This window comes from Lutra lutra, chromosome 7 (assembly GCF_902655055.1).
Source record: "Lutra lutra chromosome 7, mLutLut1.2, whole genome shotgun sequence".
NCBI lineage: Eukaryota > Metazoa > Chordata > Mammalia > Carnivora > Mustelidae > Lutra > Lutra lutra.
In genome coordinates, this window is record NC_062284.1 from 142,355,447 (window position 1) to 142,368,565 (window position 13,119).

General features: G+C 48.3%; 1 protein-coding gene across 4 annotated transcripts in view; it reads left to right on the top strand.

Annotated features, from left to right (window-relative positions):
• EML1 (EMAP like 1) overlaps window positions 1–13,119 on the top strand; it is a 176,599-nt gene that overhangs the window by 107,262 nt on the left and 56,218 nt on the right. For all 4 annotated transcript variants that reach the window (XM_047737143.1, XM_047737140.1, XM_047737141.1 and 1 more), the window contains exon 3: window positions 9,549–9,684. In XM_047737143.1, coding sequence (XP_047593099.1) covers window positions 9,549–9,684 — 136 coding nt within the window. The remainder of the gene's footprint in view (window positions 1–9,548; window positions 9,685–13,119) is intronic.

Sequence of the window (13,119 nt, forward strand, 5' to 3'; positions counted from 1 at the left end):
TGTCCCACACAGCATCGATCGTATTTGGCACGTGATGGTGTGAGACATTATGTGTAGTCCCTTCACACACTTTAGGAGCGAGGCACAACTCACTAATTAAAATTGTACACGCTCTGCCCCGAACAAAATTAACAAATAACTAGTTCCTTATCCCGGTTCAGTGCAATCAGCAGTTTGAGTCCCTCTCTCTCCTACACTGTGCTTTCTCCTTGTCTTTCAACTTACAGACGGCTCTACTACGGACGGAGCATAACTTTTGGGGTTTTTTTAAGACAACACACTGTGGTCTCTCTCATTTTCCCCATGAATTGCCTTCCCCGGTTTAGATAGGCATTATTAATGAATTATGAGAAGGCTTAGTAGATATATTCAGTTTCCCAGAGACTAAGAAGGATTGCATTCAAACTTTGTATTATGATGGCGCGCCTGGGCGGCTCAGCTGGTTAAGCGTCTGACTCTTGATTTTTGGCTCAAGTCATAATCTCAGGGTCGTGAGATTGAGTCCCACATCAGGTTCTGCATAGAGTCTGCTTGAGATTTTCTCTCCCTTTCCCTGTGCTCCTCCCCCGTTCTCTCTCTCTCTAAAACAAATAAAGAAAATCTTAAAAACTAAAATAAAGAACTTTATATTATGAAACGACCGCGGTGAGAGTCCCCCACGGATCCCCCCACCCGTCCCTGTGCGTGGTCTTCTGTCTTACAGGTGATGCCGCACTTCACCTTACAAGTTAAAGCATTTTGCGCCATTGTCCATATGTCTTTAGGACAGGTTCCTAGCAGCAGGATTGCCCATCAGAGGATGAGAGCACGGGTGACTTTGCTGGGTTGTCAGCGACGGGATCTTCCCCCGGACTTAATGACCCACTTTGTCTCACCGAGTAGCAGACACAGTCTGCCTCCTCTGGTTCCAAACAGGGACATCTCATAAATTTTGAAATGGATAATTAGGGTCTCAAGCTCAGGGTCGTGAGTTTAAGCCCCACGTTGGGGTCCACACTGGGTGTGGAGCCTACTTTAAAAAATAATAATAATAATAATAATAATAAATGAAGCCTATAAATTGATTCCTTCCAGTTTGGGGCCCCTGGGTGGCTCAGCTGGTGAAGTGTTGAACTCTTGATTTTGGCTCAGGTCATGATCTCAGGTCTGTGAGATCAAGTCCCATGGTTGGCTCTGTGCTGGGTATGGAGACTGCTTGGGATTCTCTCTCTCTAAAAAAGAAAATAAAATAGGGGCACCTGGGTGGCTCAGTCGCTTAGCATCTGCCTTCAGCCCAGGTCATGATCCCGGGGTCCTAGGATCGAGCCCCCAAAGTGGGCTCCTGCTCAGCAGAAAGCCTGCTTCTCCCTCTCCCACTCCCTTTGCTTGTGTTCCCGCTCTCGCTGTCGCTCTCTCTGTCAAATACATAGATAAAAATGTTTTTAAAAATAAATAAAATAAAATAAATGGATAATTAAGAACTCTAGATTCATAATGGTAAGATATGCTAAAATTAAACTTTGAATTTCTACACATAACCACATACATAGTCACACTTGCATAATTAAATTTATTTTGAAACCTACGGGGATGTTTCACTTATCAAATATTGTATATTGAGTTATTGCTGTGATGTGAATGAAAAGGGTTTCTTGGTCTTTGGGTTGTAACATCTCATGATAATAAGCATTGGCAGGTTTGACTAGCTACCCTCGAATTTCTGCATTTATATCAACAGTAGTTTTGAAAATACGTCATCACAGCTAGTCATCCTTGAAGTCTAAATATTCCAATCCTGCCACCTAAAAAGATTTAAAAGAAATTCATTTCAGGCTTAATTGTGACTGTTTTAGACTTGAGATTGCAAATACTTTTATTAGAGCCAGAGACTTTTAGCTACTGTGCTGTGGAGTCATTTTGCAGAAAATTTAACTCCTGGTAGTTTATCGAGGACCTTCTCTGAAAGCATATGCCAAGTAATGACCGGCTATCGGTCCTGCACGTGTGGCTGGACCAGGGTCCTGTCCCCTTCTGCCTTCTGGCTCAGCTCCCTGGTGGGCTGTCAGGTCTGGCTACGAACCAACTCAGGGTGGCGAAGTCATGGAAACTCAGAGCACTCTTCCCACATCATTAGGATCCGATTTCAGAGGGGGAAGAGACATCCTTAGAGCACATCTGAACTAAAAATGGGACCTCAGGTCACACTGCCAGCTGGGGACACACTGGGGCTAGCGCTCTGGTCCTCGTACCCAGACCTGAAGTCCTGCCCCTACCTACACTCCCCTGCCGCCCTCACTTTGCCAGGCATCGTCCCCTGTCCGTGCCTGCGTGTGCTGGGTGCGGCTGAGGGCACTCGTGGATCTGACTCCGCCGTAGGTGCCTCTGACCGTAACTGACATGAGATGCTAATTCTGCTCCCATCACGTTCCGGGGGTTCGATTGCACCCTGATGGCCAAAAGCATTTCATCATCTGGTTGTAGCCATAGGATGAGAGCCTCCACTTCTTGTGTGCCTGTAGCAGCCCGGACATGCTGCGCACAGCTCCCACTCTCACTCCTGATCCCTGCAGCGGCCCTGCAGGCTGGCTGGGGCTACCCGTCGCTCACAGGGAAGCTGGGGCTCGGAAGGGTCGTAACTTCTCCGAGGCTCCGTAAGTAAACCAAACTGCAAGGGAGGTCAGCCTGTCCCATCCCTCCAGTCCTCTGTACTTCTCAGTCTCCCACGAGATTTGAGATTCCAGCCCTCTTGATACGGCTCCAATGAATGCATTCTGAATACACACCATTTATTATTCCTTCCCCTTTTATTTGAGAAATTCTTCTTTCATGCCGTGTGTCTATGTTTTGCCCCTAGGAACAATTAAAATGTTATTTAAAAGATCCCTTTTAGGAACCAGAAGAATGTCTCATCTCTGAGTGTCACGTGGAGGCAAAGGAGTCATTTATCTTCACACCTGATGAGAGGAAATTGTGTTTGAACCTTTCCCTGCGCTGTTTCTCTTCCTCGGTCTTGAAGATCGCTTGTCTGAAAATGACTCATTGTAGTGGCTCTTGTGTCCTCCCCATCCAGGCTGGTACTCGTTCACACTGGACACCGGGAGGCACTTTTTTCTTCTGGAACTTTCCCTTTATGGTGGCCGCCTTTCCTCCTTGAGTGGCTGAGCCCATCTAGATGGGGAAACATGGAAGCGACCTGCTGAGGCATCATGAGCACAATGGCCTCTCGGTTAAAGGCATATTGGGGGCAGTTCCAGCGCTATTAACCAAGTGAGTGGTGAGGAAAACTGGGGGATAGTACCCAGATAGGCGTGTGGCCCTAACGAGATCTCTCCGCCCCTCCGTCACTCCGAGGACGGTCACTGTGCCCCTGCCCCGTCCTTGGTTTTTCTTTCATGATTTCTCATCAGAACCTGAAGGATTCTGTTTGCTTCTGATGATGCCCTGTTAGAGATCATTTTTTTTTAAAGATTTTATTTATTTGTCAGAGAGAGCACAAGTAGGGGTTGGGGGGCAGCAAACCGAAGGAGAGGGAGAAGCAGGAGCCCCACTCAGCAAGGACCCCATTGCGGGACTCGATCCCGGGACCTTGGGTTGATGACCTGAGCTGAAGGCAGACGCTTAACTGACCGAGCCCCCCAGGCATCCTCTGTCATAGTTTAATGTACAAGATCTGTTGCCCATGCAGCTGATCTTTCATGCGCTTCTACAATCACAGCTCCCCTTTTGGGAGAAAGACAGAACTAGGTTATTATGAGACTGAACTTTGAAATTATGACTCAAGAAGAAATGAAATTTTCATAATGACTCAGAAATGGTAACATAACGCCTTCTCTTGGAAGCAAGGCTTTGTTCTTGAAATCCAGCACGGGCCGATCTCCAAATCCTGGCTGAACACCTTCTGGGAAGGCATGCCACCTTCACGGAGCCTCCCTCGTCTATGGAGGGGACAGGGGAATAAACAGACAGTTGCCATGCGGCGTTCTGGGGCAGCAGCACAGGCCGGGCTGTGGGAGCAGGGAGGAGGCTCACCTCGAGCGTGAGGGGATGGCTGGGCGGTCTGGGCCAAGAGAAGCCGCGTGCCAGACATCCTCTGTGAGCCCCTCTGGGTCCTTCCGGTCCCCTCCTCCAACCAGCTCTGCCCTGCAGGCCGACCTGTGGGGACCGCACCAGCAGGCCCTTGGCCTCCACCTCCCAGTTAGTCTGGGGCATCGGGAGCCCTCACTGGGGCTTGGAAGGAGGGGAGGGAGGGAGGCCCAAGTATTTACTTTTCCTTGGCTCCTCCCACACGGGGGTCCCTTGGCGGGCCTTGTCCCTCCCTGAGCATTGCCGCTGCTCCCCAAGCAGATTTTCTCTCTTTACGTTCAGGCAACTGCTCCCTTCCCTCGGTCCGTGGGGCCTGGGAGGGGGGTGAGGGCTGCTGCTCTGCTCTCAGCCCAAGGACAGAGCTGTCCCCCCAGGCTGCCTCCCTCTGGAGCGAGGTGTGCAAAGCACATGGACAGGGTGGTGAGATCTAGGTGACACCCCCCAGCACAGGTGTCCACTGTTACTCTGGAAAGTAAGGTTAGCACGTCCCCCCCCCCACCGCCCTGCAGTATATAAGCAAGGGCTAAATTGCCAGGTACAAACTGGCGTGGGGCGGGAGCTCAGAGAGACCATCCGGGAGGCCAAGGATGACAAGGGGGGGCACAATGGCCTAGCCTGTGGGTCTCAAAGTGTGGTCCCCAGAGCAATGGCCGCACGACCCATGAGCTTGTTAGAAAGGCAGACTCTCGGGCTACACCCCAGACCCAGCATCGGAAACCCTGGGGCCGGAGCCCCGTGGTCTGTACTGTAACGCGCCCTCTGGGTGAGTCTGGGCACACTCAAGTGCGCGAGCCCGGCAGAGGCAGAGCTAAGGAAGTGGCATTGTTGTGCTTGTTGGTTTGTGGGGGCGCACGGAAGAGCCTGGGCACGCAGTGGGCGAAATTAAGCCGTACGGACAGAGTGAGAGCTGCTTGCAGAGGTGGTAGGAAGCGCCATAACCCAGGGGTTGGGACCGTGTCCTCTCCTCTCTGGGCTGGCTGTGAAGTAGGAGCCCCCCACCCGTGCAGGTCCCAGGAGGACAAGACCGCACCCTGCCAGTTGTCCGCTCTGCCCCACAGCGAGCATGTGCAGCTGCCCTTCCATTCTGTGTCGTCCTGACCACCTGTAACACCGTGGGCGGCTCCGGGGCACCGTTGGGGATGGTGGCGAGGGACGTCAAGGTGAGGGCCATGGGGAGACGAGCCTGGACAGGGCCGACCAGACACCCAGGAGACCCTTCCTCGGGCCTGGAGTCAGGCTTCAGAGCCAGGCTGGACAGGCAGGAGCAGCAGGAATGGAAGGGACAGCCAGCTGACGTGCGCACCCTTCTCACCATCTAGGGCTGCTGGGACCAGGACCGCACGCTGCGGGGCCTGAAACAGCAGACTTACTCTCTCACTGCTTGAGACCAGTATCCCTGGGCTGAGGGCAAGGTGTGGGCACGGCCATTCGGTGCCTGCTGGAGGCTCTACGAGAGACTGTTCCAGGCCTCTGTCCCAGCTTCGGTGGCTGTTGGCCGTCCTTGGCATTCCCTGGCTTCTAGGTGCTTCGCTCCCAGCTCTGCCTCTGCCATCACCTGACCTCCTCTCCCGGGGCCTCTGTGTTCCTTCTCTGTTCCTCACAAGGACACCATCACTGGGTTCAGGGCCCACCCTAATCCTGTATGACCTCATCTTTACTAATTACTTTGACAAAGACCCATTTCTAAATAAGGTCACATCCAGGGGTTCCGGTGGATGGAACGTTGAGGGAACTCTGGTTAACCCAGTCCATGTATTGAAACAACAAAAACCAGAATGGAAACAGAAGTAGTGGACAAAGCAGAGAGAGAAGGCAGAGCAGTGACAATGATGGTGACGACGTACGTCCTCCTGCAGGGGAGAAGGGTCCTGTCCAGGGGCATGGCAGACGGGAGAGAAGATGGGGGGTCCCGGCTCGGGAGCTGCGGTGTCTTGCTGAGGGAGGCTGGCTCCCAGCATGCCGGGCCCCCTGGTGGGCAGGTGCTCAGGAGGCGAGGAAAGAGAGAGCGCGGAGGGTGGTGGGGTACTGCCTGGGCTTTTTGCTGTTTTCTGTCACTTTTGAAAAAAGAAGGAAGCTCAACTCCCTGCCTTGGGGACCAAAAGGTGTCGGTGTGTTAAAAACATTCTGTGCACTTTTGTCATTGTTTTTAAGAACCTCAGTCAGGGCAGGTTTAATTCTGTGATGCACAAAATAAATTCTACTAGCATTTCAAATCGATTTTTTAATTTCAGAATAGTGTTAGATTTACAGAAAGCTGCAAGGATCGTACGGAAAGTTGCCATCAGCCGCACCTGGTTTCGCCGACGAGTGACATTTCGCATTAGTGCGCCACAGTGATACATGCTTCATTTCTTATTTTGCCTCTTTAAAAAAAAAAAAGATTGATTTATTTGAGAGAGAGACAGCGTGTAGTGGGGAGGGGCAGAGAGAAAGAGAGCAAATCCTCAAGCAGACTCCCCATTGAGTGCAAAGCCTGACTTGGGTCTCAGTTCCACGACCCTGAGATCATGACCCGAGCCAAAATCAAGAGTCACATGCTTAACCGACTGCGCCACCCAGGCGCCCTAATGACACATTCTTTATTAATTAGAGGCACACTTTATCTGGATTTCCTTAGTTTATCCCTAACATCCTTCCTTTGTTGTTCCAGGATCCCCTCCGGGATTACATTTGGTCGTCCTCTCTCCCGAGGCTCCTCTAGACTGACCATTTCCCAGATTTTCCTTCTTTCTAATGACCAACAGTTTGGAGAAGCCCTGGTCAGAGAGTTCATTGTCTTTTGACTTGGGTTTGTCTGGCAGGTCCTGGGGTTTAGGGAGAAGACTGTAGAGGGAAAGGGTATTTCTGTCCATCTTGTCCAGGGACCATACTGTCGACGTGACTCATCACCATGACGCTGGCCGGAATACAGTTCACCAGGTTTGTCCACAGTGAAGTGCCTCCCCGCCCTGCCGCCACCCTGTGCTGCATGGAAGGCGGTCACCATGCCACCCACACCTAACAGAGTAGAGGACTGTGTGCCACCTCCTTGGGGATAAACCATCTATGTAAATGATCTGGAATTCTGCACGGGAGAAATTATCTTTTCCCACCCATTTAATCATTTATCCAGTCATTCTATCAGTCTGGAATCCTGGATATTTATTTTATGCTTTGGGCTATAATCCGGTGCTACTGTCTGTATTTCGTCACTGAAGTGCTCCCAGCTCTGGCCACTGGGGCGCTCTTTCAGTTGACTCCTGGGGCCCTTTGACTTGGCCCCATCTGTATCCGGTTTGGGGCTTTACTATTGCTTCCGAGCCTTTCCAGACTCTCTGGCTGTCCAGGTGGCTCCATGCTCATGATGTAGCGCCCTGCCCCAGCCCCAGATCTGGGCATCTCCCCGAGGAGTCCTGGTTCTTAGTTGTTGCGGAATTGTGTTAGTAACCAGCGCTTGGGTGCTGGATGCCCTTGCGTTCAGTATTCTCAGCAGGCAGAGCTGAGGAATATGTTTATCCTGGGACCCCTGGGTGGCTCAGTCAGTTAAGCATCCGACTCACGGTTTCAGCTCAGGTCATGACCTCATGGGTTGTGGGATCGAGCCCCATGTCAGGCTCCACGCTCAGTGGAGAATCTGCTTGAAGATTCTCTCCCTCCCCCCACTTGCATGTTCTCTCTCTCTCTCTCTCAGATAAATAAATCTTAAAAAAAAAAAAAAGTGTGTTTCTACTGACCCATGTTTACGTACATAGGTATAATTTGTACCTGTCGCTGCATCAGGCTAAACATGGCTTCATAGTGAGGTTTTCTACCCTCAGCTCATTCAGCGCCATCCCCCTTGCTTGTCTGTACCCTCCCTGTGCAACAGTGAGAAGCTGGGTTCCCACCATCTTCCTTGCCATTCCTTAATCGTTCACTGCTGGGGCGCATGACAGTGGTTTCAGGGATGTTGACCGACCATGCCCGGTGGGAAACAACATTACTGATCCAAGCACAGTGCACAGATGGGCTCCTTGGCCATCTTAGAGTCTCTCCCTGTTTCCACAGCACCTTCCTGGCCACCCCCTTCCAGGAGGTTAGAGCACATTCTTGTGGCATAGTTCCATTCTTTTCTCCATCATGGGTTCCCCCAGGCCCTAACGGATTTTCATCTGCATACATTAAATTTCCTTCTTTGTGCTGTAAGAGTCTGGAGGTTTCTACAGATGCTTGGTGTCACCTAGTCACCATACAACCTCATACAGATTACCACCTTCAAATGCGCTCGCATCTTACCTAATTCAGCTTCCCACCTTGACTTGGCCAACCTCTGGCAGCCACTGGTCTGGTCTTTGTCTCTGTAGTTTTGCCTCAGTGACATCATGCAGATGGAGCCATTCAGCCTGGCTGCTTTCACTGAGCGGTGTGGACTTAAGACTCGTCCCTGTCCGTGCGCATTGCTTCCTTCCTTCCTTTCTTTCCTTTTTTTTTTTTTTTTTTTTTGCTGAATCATGTTCCATTGTCTGGATGGACCACGATTTGTTTAGCCACTCACCAACTGAAGGACATCTCAGTTGCTTCCAGTTTTTGACCATCATGAATACAATTGCTATAAGTATTAAATATAGGTTTTATAGAGACATAAGTTTTCAGATCAGTTGAGTACCTCATGCCACGCGATGATGGGCTCATACCCTAAGACTGTATTTAACAACCACCAAACTGTCTTCCAACGTGCCTTCCATTTCGCACCCTCACCAACAATGAATGAGAGTCCCTGGTGCTCTGGTCTGGGCCAGCAATCGCTATTTTGTTTGTTTTTTGGATTTTAGCCACCCTAATAGGTGTATAGAGATATCTCATTATTGTTTTAATCTGCATTTCCCTAATGACAAAAGATGTCGGGCATCTTTTCATATGCTTATTTGCCATCTGTAGATCTTCTTTGGTGAAGTGTCTGTTCAGATCTTTTGCCCATTTTTTTAATTGGGCGGTTGTGTTCTGCCTGCAGAGTTTTCAGCCTTCTTTTTTATATTCTGTATACAAGTCCTCTGTCAGATACGTGATTTGCAAGTATCTTCTCCCGGTTCGTAGCTCCGTCTTTTCATCCTTGTAACAATGTCTTTCACAGTGCAAACATTTTTATAATTTTAATGAAGTCCAAGCCATCATTTTTTTTTTTTTCCTTGCAGGGACTATGCTTTTGGTGTTGTATCTGAAAAGTCACCAAACCCGAGGACACAGATTTTCTGCTGTGTTTTCATCGAGAAGTTTTACAGTTTTGCATTGTACTCCCAGGTCTTTGGTCCATTTCGAGTGTGTTTCTGCGTAAGCGGGGGAGATTGTGTCCAGGCTCATTGTTCAGCTCCCTTTGTTGACAGTCTCCTCTGAGTTCTCTTTGCACCTTTGTCAGTTCTGCCTGCATTTTAAAATCGATGTCCCTTGCCGTCCCATCTACCTTGAGTTCTGTAAAACGTTACTTTGACAAAGGAGGAAAGCTCTGATTGCGTTTTCTGCTTGTCTCACAGCAAGACCTCTGGCGCAGACCTTGCCTTTAAGGACCACTGTCCACAACGGCACCGTGTTACCAAAGAGACCTAGTGGCTCTCTACCGTCCCCCTCGGGGACCAGGAAAGAGACTGCTGTGCCCGCCGCAACCAAAAGGTAGGTACCGAGTGCCTTAACCCAACTCGAAAAGTGTTCCAGCTCAGGTTTGAAATCAAGATTGCCTGTTTATGTGACAGTTATCTGAGTTAAAACTCAACAAAAGTACAGTATTTGCTGTGTTGCCGTATCAGGACCTCTGTAAATGTATTTTCCTGCTTCTTTTAGACTTAATCTTACTGCCTTTGAAACCTCTTTGGCTAACACCACAGTGTGCCATTTTGTATTTTTGCTCAAGGGTCTCTTGAAAACACAAATGGGAGTGTAACCTGTGTTAAAATGAATATGCTCTTTAAAAAACTAATAAAAAAATGCAGGTGCGCCTGCATGGCTCAGTCAATACCCGCCTTTGGCTCAGGTCATGATCCCAGGGTTCCCCGATCGAGCCCAGTATCAGGCTCCCTCCTCAGCGGGGGGGGGGGGGGGCCTCCTGCCTGTGGCTCCTCCTGCTCACGCTCTCTCTCTCTCCAATAAATAAATAAAATCTTAAAAAAAAAAAGGATATGCTCTTCCCAGCTTTATACTTGGCATAGAGCAAAATTCAGATTGCCGTACCAACCTTAACTTTTTATCTATAAAATCTGGATAAGCTCATACTTTTAAAATTGTGTTTAATGGTGAAGTTGTACATATGGATGTTGTCTGTCAGATAGAGCATGGTCTGCTTGTAACGTTTCTATAATGTCATGATTGTCATATTAAAATTTCATATCTTATATGCCAGGCCACTTGTCTAAGCTGTTAGGTTCTAGAAAATTAAACACCTGATGGTAATATAGTCTAGAAAACCTTAAAGAAATTCTTGAGCGTGCTGCCTGCTGGGCTTGTAAGGAGCCCACCCGTAGAAGCTCTTAGGGCTCATTACCATAACAACTGCCTAGCAGGGGCCGGGTCAGGGAGCAGGCTCTGGGCAGCACAGGGACCACCAGCGGGCTTGCAGGTTTTGGATCAGATGCTGGGCTGTGACTTGGAGGAAAACGTGGCCATCCCATTCTCTCTTTCAAATATATAGTGTTCGTCCTCTCACTGAACAAGCCAACTTTCCTTGTGTGTTTATCAGATAGAGTTTCATGTACTTAGTGTTTGGGAATTTTAAGAAAATTGATTTTGGGGCACCTGGGTGGCTCAGTTGGTTGGACGACTGCCTTCAGCTCAGGTCACGATCCCAGAGTCCTGGGATCAAGTCTCGCATTGGGCTCCTGGCTCTACAGGGAGTCTACTTCTCCCTCTGACCTTCTGCCCTCTCATGCTCTCTCTCACTGTCTCTCTATCAAATAAATAAATAAATAATCTTAAAAAAAAAAAAGAAAGAAAATTGATTTTGCAGGGCTTTTTGAAACTTAAAAATGACATTCTTAGTCTCATGTTGTATCTGTGTGATACTTGCTTGAATCATTTTTCTAATCAGCGTGAAGTGACCTCTTCTGCATTCTAACGGGCGACAGTAGATATGGACTACCTTTTTTTTTTTTGGCCTAGATTTCAAAGATGGTCAAGGCTGACTTTATTTTAGGATTCCGATTGCCATCTGTTATAAAACACATTAAATGTACCATCTCGGCCATTTGTAAGCGCACAGTTCAGTAGTGTTAAGGACTGCTGCACTATGTCGTGCAGCAGATCTCAGGAACACTTTCACCTTTTCTTTCTGTTTCTTTTTAAAATTATGTATTTATTTATTTAAATTTTAATTCCAACCCAGTGAACCTACAGGCTTGTATTAGTTTCGATGAGAATCGCTTGCAGAGCAATTCAGTGCTTCCGCACAAAGGCCGGTGCTCATCAGGACAAGTGCCCTCCCCCATCCCCACCTCCTCTCCTCTGTGGACCTTCAGTTTGAAGAACTTTTTCACCTCACAACACCGAATCTCTACACCTGTTAAATGGTAATTCGTATCCCCAGCCCTTGGCGATCACCTTTCTGCATTCTGTCTCTGTGACTCTGACTGCTTTCCATTCTTCCTAGGAATGGAATCGTATTTATTTGTCCCTTTGAGATGGAGTCCTTTCAAGTAGCACCCTGTCCTCCAGCTTCATCCATATTGTGGCATTTCACAGGATTTCCTGCTTTCTTTTTTTTTTTTTAAAGATTTTATTTATTTATTTGACAGAGAGAGAGAGATCACAAGTAGGCAGAGAGGCAGGCAGGGAGAGAGGGGGAAGCAGGCTCCCCGCTGAGCAGAGAGCCTGACATGGGGCTTGATCCCAGGACCCTGGGACCATGACCGGAGCCGAAGGCAGAGGCTTAACCCACTGAGCCCCCCAGGCGCCCCAGGATTTCCTGCTTTCTTAAGTCTGTGTCACATACCCCCACACCCCCACAGCCCACATTCTCTTTATCCATTCAACTGTTGATGGCCGTTTGGCTTGTTTCTCCCTCTTGGCTGTTGTAAATGATGCTACAGTTACTGTGGCCGTACCAATAGCTCTTCACAATCCTGCTTTTAATTCTTTTGGGTATACACCCAGAAGTGGGATTGCTGAGTCATAAGGTAATTCTATTTTTAATGTTTTGAGGAACCGCCATACTGTTTTCCATAATGGCGACACCATTTTACATACCCACCAAAATGTACAAAAGTTCTAATTTCTTCTCATCCCTGCCATGCCAAAAACTTGTCATTTTCTGTTCTTTTGCAAGTGGCCATCCTAGTGGATATGAGGTGATACCTCATTGTGGTTTTGATTGGCATTTCTCATACAATAAGTGACATTGAGCATCTTTTTTTTTTTTAAGTAATCTCTATGTCCAATATGTGGCTCGAACTCATGACCTGAGATCAAGAGTCACAGACGTTACTTACCGAGCCGGCCAGCTACCTGGGTATTGAGCATTTTGTGATATGCTTGTTGGCTGTTGTATGTCTTCTTTGGAGAAATGTCTGCTCAAGCCCTTTGCCGATGTTAATTATTTGAATTATTTATTTAAATTATTTAAATTAAATTATTATTTAAGTGATCATTTAAATTATTCCTTTTCGGGGCGCCTGGGTGGCTCAGTGGGTTAAAGCCTCTGCTTTGGGCTCAGGTCATGATCCCAGGGCCCTGGGATCGAGCCCCACATCCAGCTCTCTGCTCAGCGGGGAGCCTGCTTCCTCCTCTCTCTGTCTGCCTCTCTGCCTACTTGTTATCCCTATCTGTCAAATAAATTTAAAAAAAATTATTCCTTTTCCTGTCATTCTTCCAGAACTGTAGGATTTCCTTATGTATTCGGGTATGAACTCCTTATTAGATACACCATTTGCAAACATGTCCTCCCATCACATAGATTGCCTTTTTACTCTGTTGTTTCCTTGATGCACAAGTTTTTAATTGTGATGTAGTTCCAAGTGTCTATTTTTGCTTCTCATGCCACATCCAAGAAATCATTGACAAATACAATATCCCAAAGATTTCCCCTGGCGTTTCCTTCTGGGGCTTTTATGGTTTTAGGTC